Source organism: Oncorhynchus keta, chromosome 17, assembly GCF_023373465.1.
Source record: "Oncorhynchus keta strain PuntledgeMale-10-30-2019 chromosome 17, Oket_V2, whole genome shotgun sequence".
NCBI lineage: Eukaryota > Metazoa > Chordata > Actinopteri > Salmoniformes > Salmonidae > Oncorhynchus > Oncorhynchus keta.
Window position 1 is genome coordinate 48,679,417 of NC_068437.1, and position 21,805 is coordinate 48,701,221.

The 21,805-nt window shown below is 43.7% G+C and overlaps 1 protein-coding gene and 1 long non-coding RNA gene across 6 annotated transcripts in view; both read right to left on the reverse strand.

Moving 5' to 3' along the window:
• cry2 (cryptochrome circadian regulator 2) overlaps positions 1 to 21,805 on the reverse strand; it is a 29,513-nt gene that overhangs the window by 2,027 nt on the left and 5,681 nt on the right. The window contains exons 2-12 of one of the 4 annotated variants that reach the window (XM_052466315.1): positions 21,513 to 21,625; positions 20,621 to 20,729; positions 17,692 to 17,834; positions 15,435 to 15,482; positions 14,976 to 15,160; positions 12,974 to 13,203; positions 12,417 to 12,728; positions 6,760 to 6,911; positions 2,261 to 2,463; positions 1,428 to 1,511; positions 967 to 1,148 (exon numbers count right to left, since the gene is read on the reverse strand). In XM_052466315.1, the coding sequence (XP_052322275.1) occupies positions 973 to 1,148; positions 1,428 to 1,511; positions 2,261 to 2,463; positions 6,760 to 6,911; positions 12,417 to 12,728; positions 12,974 to 13,203; positions 14,976 to 15,160; positions 15,435 to 15,482; positions 17,692 to 17,756 (1,455 nt within the window). In that variant the 5' untranslated portion in view covers positions 17,757 to 17,834; positions 20,621 to 20,729; positions 21,513 to 21,625 and the 3' untranslated portion in view covers positions 967 to 972. The other 3 variants (XM_035790096.2, XM_035790097.2, XM_052466316.1) reach the window with 3 other exon arrangements.
• LOC127908325 (uncharacterized) lies at positions 6,921 to 9,268 on the reverse strand. Of its 2 annotated transcripts, none has more exons than XR_008066841.1 (3): positions 8,423 to 9,268; positions 7,554 to 8,343; positions 6,921 to 7,474 (listed from the first exon to the last, which is right to left on the reverse strand). It is a non-coding gene; the product is annotated as an uncharacterized LOC127908325 (long non-coding RNA). The 2 variants fall into 2 exon arrangements; XR_008066842.1 differs by having other exon boundaries at positions 6,921 to 8,343; positions 8,423 to 9,054; positions 9,134 to 9,257.

Below are 21,805 nucleotides of genomic sequence, written 5' to 3' on the forward strand. Positions count from 1 at the left end.
ATCTCAATAGGTGGTAGAGGTGTGACGTTTTTTTGACGTAGATGCAGAAAGTAAACAGCATAATGGGTATATTTCCACAACAACTAAGAGTGTTGAAGCACGAAGCGAACCCGTGCACATACTGTGTGTGACTGTGTGAGAGCAAAGTGTTACATCTCACGCATTTCAATATCCTAGCCTATTCATTGATGACAGGCCCTGCTTTGCTGAAGTCGGGAGACATTGCAAGCCAAGAAATTGTGGGACACAGCTGTTAACTGCCGATAGACGGGCCTAGTGCATGGTTCTGACGGTCTGCCTGATGTCTGACCTACCTATACCGTGCCCCTCCCCTCTCTGTCCATCACTAGCACGCTATGAAAGATGCAAGTGTTTGTGTTCTCAGAAGTAAGGCAAAAAAAAAAAAATCTGTCTCCTCCCTTCCAAAAAAAGGTATATATATTAGGAGTCGATTTCTTGCAGAATCAAATCTTGACACTCAACAGGGAGTCTGCACAACTACGTCATCGTCGTTAACAGTAAAAAAAAAAAATGAAAAGGGCCGTTTAAACAGTGATATTTTTTCCATTTGTCACATCCCTAATAAGTGGTCCAGGTATCCTCATGACACGGCACAAGTGAGGGGTGGACCTTTCCTCTTTTGTTCACTATTGCACCTCTAGTGTTCCTGAAGCAAGCGGGGAGGCCGATGACCTCACATCAGATCAACTCCTTGAAGTTTTCAGTTATGTCCAAAAAATTATATTTTGCTCAAAATATTGTTGTTATACCCTTAAGAGTGTGTACATTACCGTATAAAAGAGATTTTGTTTTCCAAAAGGAAAAGGGTGCGTCTAACTTCTTACAAACAGCCCAAAAAAAGAGCATTGACTGATTTGATTTTAATTTATTTGATGACTTCTGAAAAATGAATCTCATCATTTTTAAAAGAACAACCCATTGTCTTCAGATAGTTTAGCTAATTACCGTGTGTCACTGCAGATCCACTGGCTGATGCTCTGACTGTTCCTCCCATTGCTCCTGGTCTCCTTTGGCAGTGCTGGTGTGCTGGTGTTTTGTGTGGGTGCACATCTGGGTGCTTTGTGGTTCGGAAGACCTGCCTCTCTTCAGAGTGTTGGACTGGGCAGACGAAGTGTGTGGGGGTGACTCTGCATTCAGTAGTTTAGATTAGTAATGTCTATTCCTGTACATTTAACTCATTCACTTTCTGTTATAGACATTTCCTTGTCCAGCTGATTCATTGAAACTTTCAGAAAAGAAAAGCCAATGTGTTAGAAGCTTCAAGTGATTCAATTACAAAATAATTTGCTTGTTTTTTTATTGAACCAACTAAGCAGCAACTAAAACGTGAAAAATGCTGGTTAATTAAAGGATGAATAAACATTTGGAAAAAGACTACAAAATAAGAACTACACCTCCAAACATACCACAGGTGCTGCTACTGGCCTGAGAGTCGTCTGTCGGGGGAGGCTCTGCCTCTTCCTGAATGGTGGGCACAGATGCCAGGAGACCTGACAGACACACACAGACCGACGTTACGTCAATGTTACCATGGCAACACTGACTGGAAATAGCCTACATTAGGACTGACGCAGAATGAAAACAACAAGGGCAAGTCATCCAATGTAAACTGAAAAACAACCATTTTTATTTTACCACTAGGAGGCTCTCTGGAGCCATAGAATAAACCGGGAGCTGTGCTTCATGAAACAGGATGCTATTCTGTGCTGTTAGAACTCAGACAGACAGCCCCATCCATAAGACAGCAGTCAACAACAGTCATCTACTGCAGTACAATACCTACCCTGTTCCTCGAGTGACGCAGGGATTGCAGGATAGTGTCCCAGCAAGGCACCACACTGACCTACTAAGCTAATTGATCAGTTCAATGATTGCCTCAATTTAGCACACCTTGTCTTCCAGTTCGGTTAAAACATGAAGTGCCTACCCCTGACCTGCATACATACAGATATCTATTCCCAGTAACAGGGACAACGTGGATGTACGGTACCGTGGTAACCATAATACTTCTACTACATGATCAGTGAGATGACAGAATGGTCCCCGCTGAACACAACCACTGTAACCAACCTCAGATGTCTCAGCCACATGGGGCCTTTAATGAGGACGGGTGAGGTGTACTTTTTCTATTGTTGCCGTCTTCAGATCTTGATTCTAGGTTTTTATTGTAAATAACTATGTTCTTAACTTGTTCACCTGTATAAATCAAGGTTAAATAATATAAAAGTTAAAGACTCACTGAGGCCTCTGTAGTGGGAGAGTTGCTGATAGACCTGCTTCATTCTCTCTATGTTGAGCCTGCTGCCCTCTGCGTGGTTGATCATGGGCTTGGGGTAGTCTACTCCCACGATGCAGTTGGCTGCCTTCTGGACAGACTCTGGGGCTCTCCACGGCTCATAGATGTATCGGTTGGGATAGTCCTTCAATTTAGGAATGTAGCGCCTAGAAGATAGACAATCACAGATGTTCGAGACATTCATTGTTATTATTTATGCCACTGAATTACATATAGAACTGATTCATATGGTCTCTATGCAGTTTATTCAATTGATTCCATTGGTTGTTTATTCTATTGATTTATGTATTTTGTACTTGAAAAAGAGCACCACGAACTGGTCTTTCGAGCCGGATAGGTGCAATTGGCCTGGGACATGACCAGTAGAAACAGGATGCAGTTCATGCAGCATGCCATGCCCCAGACGAGGCACACACCCTGGCAAGAGGAGGACTGGGAAGTCCAGCAGACTGGGGCCTTGGAGAGGTTTTACCTCAGGTTCGTGTCCAGCAGCCGGAACCAACCCAGCCTCCACGGCTCCAGCCCTAGAGCCAGCCGAGCAGTTGCCAGAGCTGCACCCAGTCTTGCTGTCCAACGCGCTCCGGCCAGCCAACCCGACACCAGTGGTGCAGCCAGACCAGCGACTGTCACAGAGGCTCAAGCTGTTTCAGCATCTGGCCAAGCTCCATTCCCCACTCCAGCCGGTGACACCACGAGCAGCACCGGAGCCAGACGAGCTGTTGCCAGTGCTGAAGCCTGACCAGCAGCTGCCGGCGCTCTGGCATTCCCCACCTCCGCCTGCCACCGGTGCCTGAGCTGGCACCCGAACAGAAACCCCAGCCAGAGTGTCACCTGGACCAGCTGTCACCCGTGCCTGAGCTGGCACCACAACAGAAACCCCAGCCAGTGTCACCTGGACCAGCTGTCACCGGTGCCTGAGCTGGCACCCCAACAGAAACCCCAGCCAGCTGTCACCGGTGCCTGAGCTGGCACCACAACAGAAACCCCAGCCAGTGTCACCTGGACCAGCTGTCACCAGTGCCTGAGCTGGCACCCCAACAGAAACCCCAGCCAGCTGCCACCGGTGCCTGAGCTGGCACCCCAACAGAAACCCCAGCCAGAGTGTCACCTGGACCAGCTGTCACCGGTGCCTGAGCTGGCACCCCAACAGAAACCCCAGCCAGAGTGTCACCTGGACCAGCTGCCACCGGTGCCTGAGCTGGCACCCCAACAGAAACCCCAGCCAGAGTGTCACCTGGACCAGCTGTCACCGGTGCCTGAGCTGGCACCCCAACAGAAACCCCGGCCAGAGTGTCACCGGACTCAACTCCGGTTCAGGTCTCTACTGTTAACACAAAATGACCAGTTTAACAACATTTACTTCCCCGTATTTCTACAGTACACAGTTTCCATCACACTCAGGCCAGGTTCATCTCCAGTGAGACTACTGCACAGGCATACTAATAACAGAGTGATAGCACCACAATAACAGAAATACAAGGATACTTAAACCATGAACTTAATAATCTCCCACTTTTCTTTAAAGACAAATAAAACATCAACAAAATAATGAAATGTCACAAGTTATTATATAAGTTCTCCATTACAAAATGGGTTGTGTGACAAAGTCACGCCTCAGTGGCGCAGCGGTCTAAGGCACGGCATCTCAGTGCTAGAGGAGTCACTGCAGACCCTGGTGTGATCCTGGGCTGTATCACACCCGGACGTGATCTGGAGTCCCACAGCACGACGCACAAGTGTCCCAGTGTCGTCCGGGTTAGGGGAGGCCGTCATTGTAAATAAACATTTGTTCTTAACTGATTTGCCTAGTTAAATAAAGGTTAAAAATGTTTTGGTAGGTTTTGTGTCTGTTAATGTGTCCTTTGTCATTTTCAGTAGGAAGCCGATTCTCAGCAACAGGCCCTCCATCTTGTTGATCAATTTACTTTCTGCCGTCTGGAGCGATGGACTCTAACAATGGTGCCTCTGTGCCTCACAAATATCACCACACCATTTTGGCCAATGACTACTCCCGGTCCTTTCCACTCTTGACAGTCAACTCGTTTGTAGTACACTTTGTTTCCAGTCTCGTACAGCTCATCGGTGGGTTGTTTACGCAAAGCCCTGAGAATTCTCTCTGAACACTTCTCGCTGTATGTCGTGCTGAAAGGTGCTGTCCCACCCATGCACTCACACTGGTCCCTTCTAGTGCTGAAAGGTGCTGTCCCACCCATGCACTCACACTGGTCCCTTCTAGTGCTGAAAGGTGCTGTCCCACCCATGCACTCACACTGGTCCCTTCTAGTGCTGAAAGGTGCTGTCCCACCCATGCACTCACACTGGTCCCTTCTAGTGCTGAAAGGTGCTGTCCCACCCATGCACTCACACTGGTCCCTTCTAGTGCTGAAAGGTGCTGTCCCACCCATGCACTCACACTGGTCCCTTCTAGTGCTGAAAGGTGCTGTCCCACCCATGCACTCACACTGGTCCCTTCTAGTGCTGAAAGGTGCTGTCCCACCCATGCACTCACACTGGTCCCTTCTAGTGCTGGTGGCTTGTCAACCAGTACAGAGGGAAGATTAGGGTTCTGCCCCAACACTAGTTGCTATGGGCTGTAACTATGAACATTGTGCATTGAGTTCAATCTAGGGCTGTTTTCCAGTCACATCCATTGTCTTGCTTCACTTTCAGCATAATCTCTGAGTGTTTGATTGTCTCTCCAGAAGTCCATTGCTCCATGGACTGTATGCAGCAGTTGTCTTTACTTCCATGTTGAATTTCTCTGCCATTTCTCTTATTATTATTGAATTCTCCTCCATTGTCACTGTATAATTTCTGGGTCGGGCCGTGCACACTAATCCAGGAATGAATGAAGTGCTTGATGATGTCACTGGGTTTCTTTGTATTCACAATGCTTCCAGCGCTGAAGCGTGTGAAGCGATGGATTATGTGAAGGTACCACACACTCAGTTCTAGCTCATATAGATCTACAGCCACTGTTTCATTGTACTTGGACGCCAGTGGCAAACCAACAGCTGGTCTGGGCTTAGGTTTGCTGTATTTCTGACATGTCTCACAACTGTTAACCATCTGCCGTAGAATGGAAATACTCATCATTATTATTCCCAGAACTACTGAGTCATTTCTGAAGTCTGTCAACTGTAGCATGACCAAATTGTTTGTGAAGTTAACAATACTTTTGAGTTTTTCCGCTTGTTCATGTTCGCTGTGTTCAGAATCTCTATGTGCTCTGTGTCAGTCAGAATCACATTTCTACACAGACTGTGTGATGTCTTTGTCTAAAATGTTTACACAATAGTGGCCTGAGGGAGTAAGTTCAAGGGTCACTGGTTGTTTAAAACATCACTGCCATGTCATTTTTTTGTCTAGTACAGCCCCTGCCTTTTTGAGGGAAGCTTTGCTTAATAGTAAGGGGATATCTGTAGGGAACACCTCTGTTTCAATGTGACTCTTAGTCTGACCAATTTTTGCTGGTATCTTAACTCTCTTGGTAGAATACCTGGTTAAATAAAGGTGAAATAAAAAATGAAAAATGGATAACTCTCCCATCTCCAAATTTGAAGTCACTGTTGCTTGGTGTGTCAATCATATTTTGTACTTATTTTATATTTATTTCACTGACATAACTATCAAGACATGTTGCACCACACACTGTGCGTGTACATGCAGTATCAATCACAGCAGATCCTAAGGATTCAACTATAAATATCTCAGTATCAGAAGCAGATTGTCTCTTTCTCTCTCTGTTTTTACATGTTCCTCTGTTAGTTTAACTTGTTCATTTTTATGAGGACAGTCTCTAACCCAAAGGTAAGTGCTTTGACAAATAACACATTCTGATCTTCTTGTCCAGTGCGTGTCCAGTGGATTTGTGCTGGGCAAATGCTTTGATCAAAGTTCCCATTCCGTTTCCTTGTTCAAATCCTCCATGTATATTCCCAGTGCTGTATCTCTCGCTCTTTCCTCGAGCGATAAAACCACTGCAAGTGTTTGCTTTTTCCTATATAATATACACTTAAAACATTAACTTAACACCTACTACATCTGCTGCCTTGCAGATATCCTTGACCTGGGCCCATCGCCAGACCCAGCCCTGAATCCAACGCCCGGCACTGTCCAGGACCCACCGGCTGACCAGGTTCCAATCCTGGGTCCACAGGCAGACACCTAGCACAGCCAGACCCACAACCAGCACTGACGCTCAATCCTGCCGTCAGCCATTAGTGCTCATATCAATGTGTTCTGATATATGCCTGTGTCTTTATTGTGCCTGTATGAGCCTCTATGGATCAATAGAGTTTATTTAATTATTCAGCCAAAGCACAAACAACGTGGTAATCACGGACCAATCACTGTCCTCTGTCCAATGCCCACAGGTTAGTGTGTGTCTGACGTAGTGTGTGTGTGTGTGTGTGTGTGAGACAGAGTGTGTGTGTGTGTACCTGATGTAGTCTCCGCTGGGGTCTGTCCTCCTTCCGAAGCCCACAGGGCAGTAACAGTGGAAGAACTGCTGGAAGAAGGCACTGCAGGAGAGCCACATCCAGCTGCCTGCGTTCACACTCCAGTCTGCATCCAGGAGCAGCTCCTCAAACACCTGACAGGCAGAACCAACCAGCACAGAATACAGTTAGATACCAGTGAAGCGGCACCACTACTGTCTCACGTACGTCTTGATGCTTTGTATATACAGTAAATACCCACGTTTTCCTTGTCAATGTAAACCCCCAATGCCTTTGTGTAAATGTCCATGTATTTCTGTTATTGGCCTGCTTTATGGAAGTACTAAGGTAAAGTAAACACTGTGTGTGTTGACAGTCTGTATTCAGTAAAAGCTCTAACACCTGGATAAAGGACTAGAGACAAGCCCCAGCGTTACATGATAAGACACTGACAGTCTGTATTCAGTAAAAGCTCTAACACCTGGATAAAGGACTAGAGACAAGCCCCAGCGTTACATGATAAGACACTGACAGTCTGTATTCAGTAAAAGCTCTAACACCTGGATAAAGGACTAGAGACAAGCCCCAGCGTTACATGATAAGACACTGACAGTCTGTATTCAGTAAAAGCTCTAACACCTGGATAAAGGACTAGAGACAAGCCCCAGCGTTACATGATAAGACACTGACAGTCTGTATTCAGTAAAAGCTCTAACACCTGGATAAAGGACTAGAGACAAGCCCCAGCGTTACATGATAAGACACTGACAGTCTGTATTCAGTAAAAGCTCTAAAACCTGGATAAAGGACTAGAGACAAGCCCCAGCGTTACATGATAAGACACTGACAGTCTGTATTCAGTAAAAGCTCTAACACCTGGATAAAGGACTAGAGACAAGCCCCAGCGTTACATGATAAGACACTGACAGTCTGTATTCAGTAAAAGCTCTAACACCTGGATAAAGGACTAGAGACAAGCCCCAGCGTTACATGATAAGACACTGACAGTCTGTATTCAGTAAAAGCTCTAACACCTGGATAAAGGACTAGAGACAAGCCCCAGCGTTACATGATAAGACACTGACAGTCTGTATTCAGTAAAAGCTCTAACACCTGGATAAAGGACTAGAGACAAGCCCCAGCGTTACATGATAAGACACTGACAGTCTGTATTCAGTAAAAGCTCTAACACCTGGATAAAGGACTAGAGACAAGCCCCAGCGTTACATGATAAGACACTGACAGTCTGTATTCAGTAAAAGCTCTAACACCTGGATAAAGGACTAGAGACAAGCCCCAGCGTTACATGATAAGACACTGACAGTCTGTATTCAGTAAAAGCTCTAACACCTGGATAAAGGACTAGAGACAAGCCCCAGCGTTACATGATAAGACACTGACAGTCTGTATTCAGTAAAAGCTCTAACACCTGGATAAAGGACTAGAGACAAGCCCCAGCGTTACATGATAAGACACTGACAGTCTGTATTCAGTAAAAGCTCTAACACCTGGATAAAGGACTAGAGACAAGCCCCAGCGTTACATGATAAGACACTGACAGTCTGTATTCAGTAAAAGCTCTAACACCTGGATAAAGGACTAGAGAAAAGCCCCAGCGTTACATGATAAGACACTGACAGTCTGTATTCAGTAAAAGCTCTAACACCTGGATAAAGGACTAGAGACAAGCCCCAGCGTTACATGATAAGACACTGACAGTCTGTATTCAGTAAAAGCTCTAACACCTGGATAAAGGACTAGAGACAAGCCCCAGCGTTACATGATAAGACACTGACAGTCTGTATTCAGTAAAAGCTCTAACACCTGGATAAAGGACTAGAGACAAGCCCCAGCGTTACATGATAAGACACTGACAGTCTGTATTCAGTAAAAGCTCTAACACCTGGATAAAGGACTAGAGACAAGCCCCAGCGTTACATGATAAGACACTGACAGTCTGTATTCAGTAAAAGCTCTAACACCTGGATAAAGGACTAGAGACAAGCCCCAGCGTTACATGATAAGACACTGACAGTCTGTATTCAGTAAAAGCTCTAACACCTGGATAAAGGACTAGAGACAAGCCCCAGCGTTACATGATAAGACACTGACAGTCTGTATTCAGTAAAAGCTCTAACACCTGGATAAAGGACTAGAGACAAGCCCCAGCGTTACATGATAAGACACTGACAGTCTGTATTCAGTAAAAGCTCTAACACCTGGATAAAGGACTAGAGACAAGCCCCAGCGTTACATGATAAGACACTGACAGTCTGTATTCAGTAAAAGCTCTAAAACCTGGATAAAGGACTAGAGACAAGCCCCAGCGTTACATGATAAGACACTGACAGTCTGTATTCAGTAAAAGCTCTAACACCTGGATAAAGGACTAGAGACAAGCCCCAGCGTTACATGATAAGACACTGACAGTCTGTATTCAGTAAAAGCTCTAAAACCTGGATAAAGGACTAGAGACAAGCCCCAGCGTTACATGATAAGACACTGACAGTCTGTATTCAGTAAAATCTCTAACACCTGGATAAAGGACTAGAGACAAGCCCCAGCGTTACATGATAAGACACTGACAGGCTGTGGTTTATCTACAGCCTGGCAGGTAGCCTAGTGGTTAGAGAGTTGGACTAGTAACCAAAAGGTTGCAAGATTGAATCCTCGAGCTGACAAGGTAAAAATGGTTCTGCCCCTGAACAAGGCAATTAACCCACTGTTCCTAAGCCATCATTGAAAATAAGAATGTGTTCTTAACTTACTTGCCTAGTTAAATAACAGTTAAAATACATAAAAAATGTAATCCCAGTACTACCTACGCCAGGGCTCTCCAACCCTGTTCCTGTAGAGCTACCATCCTGTAGGTTCACTCCAATCCTAATCTATCACACCTGATTAGAATAATTAGCTGGTTGATAAACTGAACCAGGTTAGTTACAACTGGGGTTGGAGTGAAAACATACAGGAAGATAAGCTCTCCAGGAACAGGGTTGGAGTGAAAACATACAGGAAGGTAAGCTCTCCAGGAACAGGGTTGGAGTGAAAACATACAGGAAGGTAAGCTCTCCAGGAACAGGGTTGGAGTGAAAACATACAGGAAGATAAGCTCTCCAGGAACAGGGTTGGAGTGAAAACATACAGGAAGGTAAGCTCTCCAGGAACAGGGTTGGAGTGAAAACATACAGGAAGGTAAGCTCTCCAGGAACAGGGTTGGAGCGAAAACATACAGGAAGGTAAGCTCTCCAGGAACAGGGTTGGAGTGAAAACATACAGGAAGATAAGCTCTCCAGGAACAGGGTTGGAGTGAAAACATACAGGAAGGTAAGCTCTCCAGGAACAGGGTTGGAGTGAAAACATACAGGAAGGTAAGCTCTCCAGGAACAGGGTTGGAGTGAAAACCTACAGGATGGTAGTTCTCCAGGAACAGGGTTGGAGTGAAAACCTACAGGAAGGTAAACTCTCCAGGAACAGGGTTGGAGTGAAAACATACAGGAAGGTAGGCTCTCCAGGAACAGGGTTGGAGTGAAAACATACAGGAAGGTAAGCTCTCCAGGAACAGGGTTGGAGTGAAAACATACAGGAAGGTAGGCTCTCCAGGAACAGGGTTGGAGTGAAAACATACAGGAAGGTAAGCTCTCCAGGAACAGGGTTGGAGTGAAAACATACAGGAAGGTAAGCTCTCCAGGAACAGGGTTGGAGTGAAAACATACAGGAAGGTAGGCTCTCCAGGAACAGGGTTGGAGTGAAAACATACAGGAAGGTAAGCTCTCCAGGAACAGGAACAGGAAGGTAAGCTCTCCAGGAACAGGGTTGGAGTGAAAACATACAGGAAGGTAAGCTCTCCAGGAACAGGGTTGGAGTGAAAACATACAGGAAGGTAAGCTCTCCAGGAACAGGGTTGGAGTGAAAACATACAGGAAGGTAAGCTCTCCAGGAACAGGGTTGGAGTGAAAACATACAGGAAGGTAAGCTCTCCAGGAACAGGGTTGGAGTGAAAACATACAGGAAGGTAAGCTCTCCAGGAACAGGGTTGGAGTGAAAACATACAGGAAGGTAAGCTCTCCAGGAACAGGGTTGGAGTGAAAACATACAGGAAGGTAAGCTCTCCAGGAACAGGGTTGGAGTGAAAACATACAGGAAGGTAAGCTCTCCAGGAACAGGGTTGGAGTGAAAACATACAGGAAGGTAAGCTCTCCAGGAACAGGGTTGGAGTGAAAACATACAGGAAGGTAAGCTCTCCAGGAACAGGGTTGGAGTGAAAACATACAGGAAGGTAAGCTCTCCAGGAACAGGGTTGGAGTGAAAACATACAGGAAGGTAAGCTCTCCAGGAACAGGGTTGGAGTGAAAACATACAGGAAGGTAAGCTCTCCAGGAACAGGGTTGGAGTGAAAACATACAGGAAGGTAAGCTCTCCAGGAACAGGGTTGGAGTGAAAACATACAGGAAGGTAAGCTCTCCAGGAACAGGGTTGGAGTGAAAACATACAGGAAGATAAGCTCTCCAGGAACAGGGTTGGAGTGAAAACATACAGGAAGATAAGCTCTCCAGGAACAGGGTTGGAGTGAAAACATACAGGAAGATAAGCTCTCCAGGAACAGGGTTGGAGTGAAAACATACAGGAAGATAAGCTCTCCAGGAACATGGTTGGAGTGAAAACATATAGGAAGATAAGCTCTCCAGGAACAGGGTTGGAGTGAAAACATACAGGAAGATAAGCTCTCCAGGAACAGGGTTGGAGTGAAAACATACAGGAAGATAAGCTCTCCAGGAACAGGGTTGGAGTGAAAACATACAGGAAGGTAAGCTCTCCAGGAACAGGGTTGGAGTGAAAACATACAGGAAGGTAAGCTCTCCAGGAACAGGGTTGGAGTGAAAACATACAGGAAGGTAAGCTCTCCAGGAACAGGGTTGGAGTGAAAACATACAGGAAGGTAAGCTCTCCAGGAACAGGGTTGGAGTGAAAACATACAGGAAGGTAAGCTCTCCAGGAACAGGGTTGGAGTGAAAACATACAGGAAGGTAAGCTCTCCAGGAACAGGGTTGGAGTGAAAACATACAGGAAGGTAAGCTCTCCAGGAACAGGGTTGGAGTGAAAACATACAGGAAGGTAAGCTCTCCAGGAACAGGGTTGGAGTGAAAACATACAGGAAGATAAGCTCTCCAGGAACAGGGTTGGAGTGAAAACATACAGGAAGATAAGCTCTCCAGGAACAGGGTTGGAGTGAAAACATACAGGAAGATAAGCTCTCCAGGAACAGGGTTGGAGTGAAAACATACAGGAAGGTAAGCTCTCCAGGAACAGGGTTGGAGTGAAAACATACAGGAAGGTAAGCTCTCCAGGAACAGGGTTGGAGTGAAAACATACAGGAAGGTAAGCTCTCCAGGAACAGGGTTGGACACCCCTGCCCAGATCTACCGACGCTGATGACAAGCTCTATAGGTTACTGCTACATGTCCTCCTAATATACTAAAGCTTCTCCACAACCCTTGTTGTGGTATGGTAGTGCATGTTGGTTCTTTCTCAATTACTTTGAGTCCTTGCATGCCCTCTCAAAGACCATTGCAGGAGAAGGTCAGAGGGGAGACCTGAGGGAAGATGAATCGAGAAAAAGTTAATGTAAATGACTGAAGAGGGAAGGGAATCTAACCTACCCTCATGCCACTCTCCCAGCTTATCCACAGGTCTCCCCGAGTCAGGAAGCAGGCCACTGCGTGTCTGGCCAGGTGGTGGATCCAGCCCTCTTGCCTCAGCTGTGTCATGATAGCATCTATCCAGGGGAAGCCTGTGCTCCCCTCTGCCCACTTGGCCAGGGCCTCAGGGTTATGGTCCCAGGGGATCTGAACACAGATGGGGTTGCCCTCCATCCGGTCGAAGTTAGGGTTGTTGGTTCCCGCTGCATAGAAGAATTCTCTCCACAGGAGCTGGCCGAATAAAGAGAGCGGGGGACTGCAATTCTTCCGCAACTGAGTGGGAAGGATGGATAGAGAAATACCTATCAAAATCACTTCTTACATCAGCAGTTGTGCTTTACAGTAACCCAGCCTGTACCACAGAGAGCATGCAGAAACAAAATGTTATTTTACAAATACATGATCAAACAGCTTCTTTATCCCATTCCAAACAGCAACATGTATTCTTGTAAAACAAAATATATAAATATATATATATTTTTAAAGATTTCTATTGTGGTGATCCAAGGTCTCGGTACCTTCATGTAGAGTTCCCTCAGGTTGTAGTAGAAGACTCGACATGATAAGCATCCAAAGCGTAGATAGGGGCTGAGGCCCGTGGGACTGGCGAGCAGCGAACACATGTTGATCCTGGCTCGCTCAAAGCTAGCTACCCAGGCTTTTCTGTCTAAGTGTTTGTTGAGTCTCTCTAGTGCTTCAGACTCCCCTCCCTTCCACACCGCAGGGTCCAGGCCTTGAGTCTTGAATCCTGGAGAACATAACAGAGAGCACAGAACAGAAAGCACAGAACAGTCAGATACCATGTGCATTGTGACTACATTTAGCCTCACACACGGTACATGGTGATTAACAGGATGTTACAGTTCTGGATAACCAAATGGTGTACATACATTAGCAACAATAACTATTATACTGTACAAACACACAATTGTTTTAACATGTGAAAAATATATATACACTACCGGTCAAAAGTTTTAGAACACCTACTCATTCAAGGATTTTTCTTTATTTTGACTATTTTCTACATTGTAGAATAATAGCGAAGACATCAACACTATGAAATAACACATGGAATCATGTAGCATTCTCACATAGGTGTTCCTTTTGTCCAGGTGGGAAAGGGCGGTGTGGAGTACGAGTGAGATTGCATCATCTGTGGATCTGTTGGGCGATATGCGAATTAGAGTGGGTCTAGGGTATCTGGGAGGATGCTGTAGGGACTATAGTGGTCTGCTTGAAACATGTAGGTATTACTGTTAAGGGATTTTTATGAATAATGACTAAATTATGTACAGTGGGGCAAAAAAGTATTTAGTCAGCCACCAATTGTGCAAGTTCTCCCACTTAAAAAGACGAGAGAGGCCTGTAATTTTTATCATAGGTACACTTCAACTATGACAGACAAAATGAGAAAATAAATCCAGAAAATCACATTGTAGGATGTTTTATGAATTTATTTGCAAATTATGATGGAAAATAAGTATTCTGTATTAAGCGAGTCACTGGTACTTCCTGCTTTAGTTTTTGCTTGTAAGCAGGAATCAGGATAGAATTATGGTCCGATTTGCCAAATGGAGATTTGCCAAATGGAGGGCGGGGGAGAACTTTGTACGCATCTCTGTGTGTGACATTTTGTATGCATCTCATCTCATGTGTCATGCTGGTAAAAAGATTGCTAAAACTGAATTAAATTTCCCTGCATTAAAGTCCTTGACCACTAGGAGCGCTGCTTCTGGATAATCATTTTCTTGTTTGCTTATACAGCTGGTTGAGTGCGGTCTTAGTGCCAGCATCGGTTAGTGGTGGTAAATAGACCGTTACGAATAGTATAGATGAGAACTCTTGGTAGATAGTGTGGTCTACAGCTTATCATAAGGTAATCTACCTCAGGCAAGCAATACCTCGAGACTTCTTCAATATTAGACATCACGCACCAGTTGCTATTGACAAATAGACGCACACCCCCGCCCCTCGTCTTACCAGATGTAGTTTCTCTGTCCGGTCGGTACCATGGAAAATCCCGCCAGCTCTATATTATCCGTGTCGTCGTTCAGCGATGACTCAGTGAAACATAAGATATTACAGTTTCTAATGTCCCGTTGGGAGTATAATCTTGATCATAGGTCATCCATTTAATTTCCCAATGATTGCACGTTGGCCAATAGAACAGATGGCATTGGGAGTTTACTCACTTGCCTACGAGGCAGCCCGACCTCTGCCCCATTTTTCTCCATCTTTTCATTCCAAAACATGATTCCATTTGTGCCATTTCATAGTTTTGACAGGTTAACTATTATTCTACAATGTAGAAAATAGTAAAAATAAAGAAAAACCCTTGAATAAGTATGTGTTCTAAAACGTTTGACTGGTAGTGTATATGGTACACCCAAGTCAAAATGACAATCCATAATTGAATGTCATTCTCTTACATGGTCTGGATGGAGTCTATGCTGGGTTACTGTAAATGCATTGATTGCTGATATCAAAGAAGTATTAAAATACATCTGATTGACTGATTACCAAGCTCTTCCAGAGAGGGGACACTGTAGTGTTCGTCGTGGTTATCAGCGATCTTCGTCCGACAACTGCCCATCTGTTCTTGAGTGATGGTGGGCAGGGGTTTCATAGGCAGCTCAAGCCTGTTCACTAAGGCCTGGAACCTCTTGAAGGTCAGCGGAGGACTGCCGTTGTTCATCTCAACGATCCTGATAACAGTAGAAACATGAAGGATCGTGAGATTAAAACACATTTGAGATACGGGACCGTATTCATAAAGCGTCTCAGAGTAGGAATGCTGATCTAGGATTAGGTCCTCACCCTGCCCCTGTTATCTTATTCATTACAATGTAAAAGGCTAAACTGATCGTAGATCAACACTTCTAAATCAGACGTTTTGTGAATACCAAGCCCGAGGTAACTTTGTTGAAATGTCCATATTAATACTGCTGTGGTGAAGTGATGCTGTTGAGGAAAACGCACGGGTGATTCTTGACCGCGAGTGGAGGGCAGTTGTTCATCTCAATGATCCTGAAGATGATGGTGTAAATGTAGAGGTAGAAATGATGAAAATGTCATTTCAGGATTAAAACAGAGCATTACTTGTTGAAAGGCCAATTGATACTGATGTGGTGATCTTTGCACGTCAGCAAACTGGTGGGGAAATTAACTGGCCGGTAACTCATTTCTCAGCACAAATCAAAACAATCAATACAGTTCTACTTTTCAGTCGACATGATGTAGTTTTGACATTCTGTACCATCTAAAAACCTATACTGTATAAATTATTGATAGTCAACATAATAATGGTACTGGATTGGATCATAGTTATCAAGCTGTTATGCATCTTTTCTATTACCTCATATAGCCCTGATATACATAAAGTACTTAAACGTATTTAAAAAATAATAATCTGGCAACATCTTGACTCATAACAGAGCAAAGCATTGTTGGTGAGATTGGCTCAAACACATCAAGGAAAGAAATTCCACAAATTAATTTTTAACCAGGCAAACCTGTTAATTGAAATGCATTCCAGGGGACTACCTCATGAAGCTGGTTGCGAGAATGCCAAGAGTGTGTAAAGCTGTCATCAAGGCAAAGGGTGGCAATTTTCAAGAAAATATATTTTGATTTGTTTTACACTTTTTTGGTTACTACATGATTCTGTGTTATTTCATTTGAGGTCTTCACTATTATTCTACAATAATATATAATAATATATAATAATATATATTATTATTATTCTACAATGTAGAATCATGTAGTAACAGTAAACAAAGAAAACCCCTTGAATGAGTAGGTGTGTCCAAACTTTTGACTGGTACTGTAGTTATCCCCTAACCATGGCCTGATTATGTTACAGCATGAGTCTTATAAAATAGGTCCCATCTTACGGAACGCTCATATATATTGGTGCTGTTTGGGCCATTTCAGATATTCTTATTGGATCAACTCATATTGTGGTCTGGGCCGAGTAGGCGTCAGGAGCCCCCATGTGTCTCCAGCAGCAATGTGGTTGCGATGGCTGAGCACTGCCACCCCACCTATCCGCCACGCACATGTCTGCCACAGTGACTGCCTCCCTGCTCAGCCATTTCCTCCTCCCACTGCCTGGAGCATGCACATGTTGTGTGGTGTGACAGTTAGTTACATTAACCCACCACTAGGAAGCATCACAGAGCTATGGGATTCTATGGGACTGTGTGTTTGTGGGAAGTAGAACATCAAAACTCTTTTAGCTCATTCTACATCAGTGCTTTTCCCCTTCGAGCTCTGCTTACAGCATGAAATCACAATTATGTTACCCACTGCATTGTTCTCCAGTTTGACTTCCGGTGGTATACTGACATCACTTAGCCTACTGGATAGACAGACCCAATAGACTGTTGAAATCTTATGGACTTCTCTCTGGTCAAATAATCGGTTAATTCAGAATTTTACAGTATTGCTGGGGTAAGTTTATTTCCCACACTGTTCTGTTGTGGTTGTGACGACACCAGACTGTCAGCTGGCTGTCTCCATGACATAACACGTAGCATCATCTCAGATGTGTTACAGCACCACAGCAGTAAGGTTTCCCCTGCGACACACTTTGCTCTGGTTTATCCAATAAGGTGTTGAATAGGGAAAGGGGGATACCTAGTCAGTTGTGTAGGGAAAGGGGGATACCTAGTCAGTTGTATAGGAAAAGGGGGATACCTAGTCAGTTGTATAGGGAAGGGGGGATACCTAGTCAGTTGTATAGGGAAAGGGGGATACCTAGTCAGTTGTTTAGAGAAAGGGGGATACCTAGTCAGTTGTTTAGAGAAAGGGGGATACCTCGTCAGTTGTTTAGAGAAAGGGGGATACCTAGTCAGTTATACAATTGAATACCTTCAACCGAAATGTGTCTTCCGCATTTAACCCAACCTCTCTGAATTAGAGGTGCAGAGGGCTGCCTTAATCAACATCCACGTCTTCGGCACCTGGGGTACAGTAGGTTAACTGCCTTGCTCAGGGGCAGAATGACAGATTTTTAATAGCACTGGGAACAGAGTGAGCTCAACATTCAAATGACTAGGTAAGCACTAGCCTGATCCCAGATCTGTTTGTGACATCTTGCCAACTCCTATGGTCATTGTCCTGAGGCTACACAGGACAAAACGATTTGGGACTAGGTTAGATAAGCAGTATAATGGGGAAATATACATTTGACTTATTGGACCCTTCCTACTGAGTGTGACAGTCAGTGACTAACCTGTCCAAGTTGTAGAGTGTGTGAGAATTCCTCACTATGGTCTCCACTCCAAACTCCTGAGCCATTTTAATGATGGCCCCATCTCTCTCCTTCCCATAGGGCTCAGAGTCATACTCAAAGGTCAACCGGGTGACGTTCCACTCCTACAGACAGGAGCAGAGAGAGATAGGGATAGAGGTGGAAATGAGAGAGGATGAAAGATAATACATGTTAAGTCACAATGGAAAGCTAACTGGGGTTGAGATCCATTTCTCTGATGTTATTGGGACAACACCTTATCTCCCAGACATGGGCCTAAAGATCTATGAACAGTACACATTATCATTACAATCTAGTCTACATGGCAGGTGGCTAGAGTCTAAGCTACACAAAGGGGAAAGGTAAAAATCAAACAGGATTCTCCGTCAGTGCTACAGTAGGCCCTGCTGCTGAACACATGATAATGAGAGCTTAGTGCTGAATGTGAAATGTACTGAGTGCCCTCTCCGCCTCTCCTCAGACCTGATGGTCTCTTACATAAACAACCCTTTCTCCAACCTGCTGGTCAGTGCGTCACCCACTACACGTATTCTAGCACTGTAAACTGGACATCTGAAAAACTAAAGTGTGGCAAAGTGGTAATTCAGAAGCAAATATCTTCCCGAATTACCGTATTATGACAAGCAGCCTTGACAACAGAGGCAATGAGGTGATGTGTATGGCTCTCCTCTTAGTCATCAACCTTCATAGAGGTGAATTGATACCTGCAAAATAAGTCCCGTTTCTCAGAAGTGAGAACAGGTGTGTGGATGTACAGAGTGTTTGTTCCTGGCAGAAGATAATTTGTTCTTTACAGTTTGTTCAGTGTTCCTTGATTTACTTACCAACTGTACCATTGGATGTATTTCCTAAATGTTCCCGGAGAGACAAAATGGTGATCCATCAGCTTGTCTCATGCATGACCAAAACTTCAGTGTTGAACTTGTTATTATGTTGACAGTCACTGATCTACAAGTCATTTTGCATGCCAAACAACCCCAGGGAATATCAGTAGTCTAGTCAAACTGTGTACTTTGTGCAACTCTGCGCGCTGACCAACAACAGATTTCCCCTGATCTGACACATCTGCTCAGCACCTTCAGTAGTCAAATGTTTGTGCGATGGCTTGCACAACAGTATCCTCTCTTAGTTGAGTGGCAACCAATGAAATTTGCTAGGTATTTAAAAAAAATATCAAATGAACTGTAGAAAATTGTGTTTAACGAGAATAAAAGTAGCCTAAGCAACTGCCGGAGAAAACTCATTTGGCTATACATGTCGATTTAGGAAGTAAACATTTATTCTTATTCAAATCATATTTTCCCTAACCCAAAAGTACTATTAAGTAGTTCTTAGGAGCATATTTTTGTTTACAACGTATACTTATCACTCCATACATTTTCCCGGACACACAAAAGTACTTGTTACACCTTGAATGCTTAGCAGGGGAGAAAAATAGTTCAATTCACACACTTATCAAGAGAACGTACCTGGTAATAATACTGCCTCTGATCTGGCGAACTCACTAAACACATGCTTCGTTTGTAAATTATGTCTGAGTGTTGGCGTGTGCCCCTGGCTATCCGTAAATTTTAAAAATAACTAAAAATGGTGCCTCTAGGTTTGCTGAATATAAGGAACTTGAAATTATTTATACCTTTACTTTTGATACTTAAGAATATTTAAACCAAATTGTTTTAGACTAACACAAGTAGTATTTTACTGGGTGACTTTCACTGGAGTCATTTTCTATTAAGTTAACTTCCACTGCCTAACCCTTAAGCCTAAAATGGCATTTTAACAAATTCAGGACATTAAAAATGTAGTATTGTTTTACTACCTTGTCAGAATATACACACATGACATGAGTCAGCTCAGACAAATTCAGCCCATGAGCTCCATCAGCAGCAGATTGTGACTTTAGAATGGAAAATTAATGTGTTTAGTGCATCGAATTGATTCGTTCATCTAATCAAACCACATAGTTTAAAACTAAAATGTATCGCTACTGTATCGTACCACAGATCCTAATCGAATTGTCTTGAAAGGGAATGATGCACATCCATAGTAAGTAAGCAGGATTATGTTCTCTGTAAGAATGCATATTCTCAGAACTCATTTTTATTTCTTTGGGATGAACATTGAGGTGGGTGGGTGGAAGGCTGTGTAGTATTAGGGCTATAGTTGTCTTCTGAGAAACTAAACCTATTGATGGACCCAAATAGGCCTATAAATGCCCAAATTTATGTGCCATTACTATTAAAAACAAAACAGGGATTGAGTTTTACAATTTGGGTTATGGAACGTCTAGTAGGGCCGGGACGTACCAGTATCGCGATACTCACTAGTATTAAAAAATAAATCTGCAGCTTAACTATACAATAATGAGGATAATATTATGTTACTCGTGGTCATATCTTTTGTGAGTGGAGCTCAAAGGTGACCCTTCCAAAACAATGCAAAACTTTTGTCAGACAGTTAGGGAGACAATTCTCACATTGCAGTATTACTCAAATACATGGTTCTGTAGAATACTATTGTGATAATCCGAATGAAGCCATACCACGGAAGATGTTCACTGCACTTACCCATGATTCAAGGTGTAGTGTACAATTAATACACCCACTGATTCCAGTCATTACGGAGTAGTAGCCTAGTCTACCTCACATCCAGGTAGGAAAATACTTGCATATTGACAAAGCTGGCAATGTGAGAATGAGATAGCTCAATTGTCTTGTGCTAAAGTACAGTAAAGTGCAGAAGTTTAGGCCTATATGTTTTTTGAAGTAACTGCTTGCAACTGTAGGCTTATGAGCTTTTGCTGGACCCAATTCAATGAAAATGCTCATTACATAAAGTAGTATAACCCCAAATCAAAGCTGTAGGGCTAACTGTGACTTGACTACTGTACCTTAAAGAGACTGGGAAACACGTTAGCAGGTTGGCCTCGCACCACAAACAGCCTAGATTCGAGCTTCCTCAAACTGCTGTCCAGGTCCTCCAAAGACTCCAGCAGAAACCTGTGAAAAGAATATCTCAACCAATCAACAAATGTGAACATTTATTTTAACAAGGACATTTGTCATGGTCACAGAGCTCTTTAAAAAAACTAAGTCGAAACTTAGATAGGGCCAGGACTATAACAGTATTGTGGCAAGGAAACAAAACACAAATTGGATTTCACTTCTTTAGGAAAACAACCCTAATGTTGGGAAGAAATATCATTATGTTGTCATCCAGAGTCACATGTATTTATTTTCCAGGCTAAAACACACAAACACAATATTTTAAAGGAACAAGGAATTTGATCTGCTTCATGTTTTCATTTTGGCCATGGAAAACAATAATAGCGATACTGGTATCGCCCTGACCCTAAACTTACACACTTTTTTAGACTAACACAATATGTGTTGCCAGCGCAGTCTTTCCTTAACATCCGATTTGGCCTTGGATGTGGTGACTTTGTGGACAGCGGTTGACAGTGGCAACCCTATAGAATAAAGAAATCTTACGAGGAACTACCAGATGATAATGGATCCCCATTATCATCTGGTAGTCAGCCACAACAGGATACATAGATGGGAGAATAGGAGAGCCATAACGGCTTGGCCCACCCACATACAGTTCAACTTCAGTGTTTCCACAGTGCCTTCGGGAAGTATTCAGACCCCTTCTTTTTGTTACATTACAGCCATATTCTAAATTGATTTAATAAAAACATTTCCTCGGCCATCTACACACAATACCACATCCTGACAAACCCCGAACTGAAATTTTAGCAAATGTATTCAAAATAGAAATACCTTATTTAGATAAGTATTCAGCCCCTTCGCTATGACACTCGAATTTGAGCTCTGGTGCATCGTGTTTCCACTGATCATCCTTGAGATGTTTTTACAACTTGATTGGAGTCCACCTGTGGTAAATTCCATTGATTGGACATGATTTGTAAAGGCAAACACACACCGGTCTATATGAGGTCCCACAGTTGACATGTCTGAGCAAAAATCAAGCCAAAATTTTGTCAAGGCACAGATGTGGGGAAGAGTACCAAACAATTTCTCCAAGAACACTGTGGTCTCCATCCTTCTTAAAT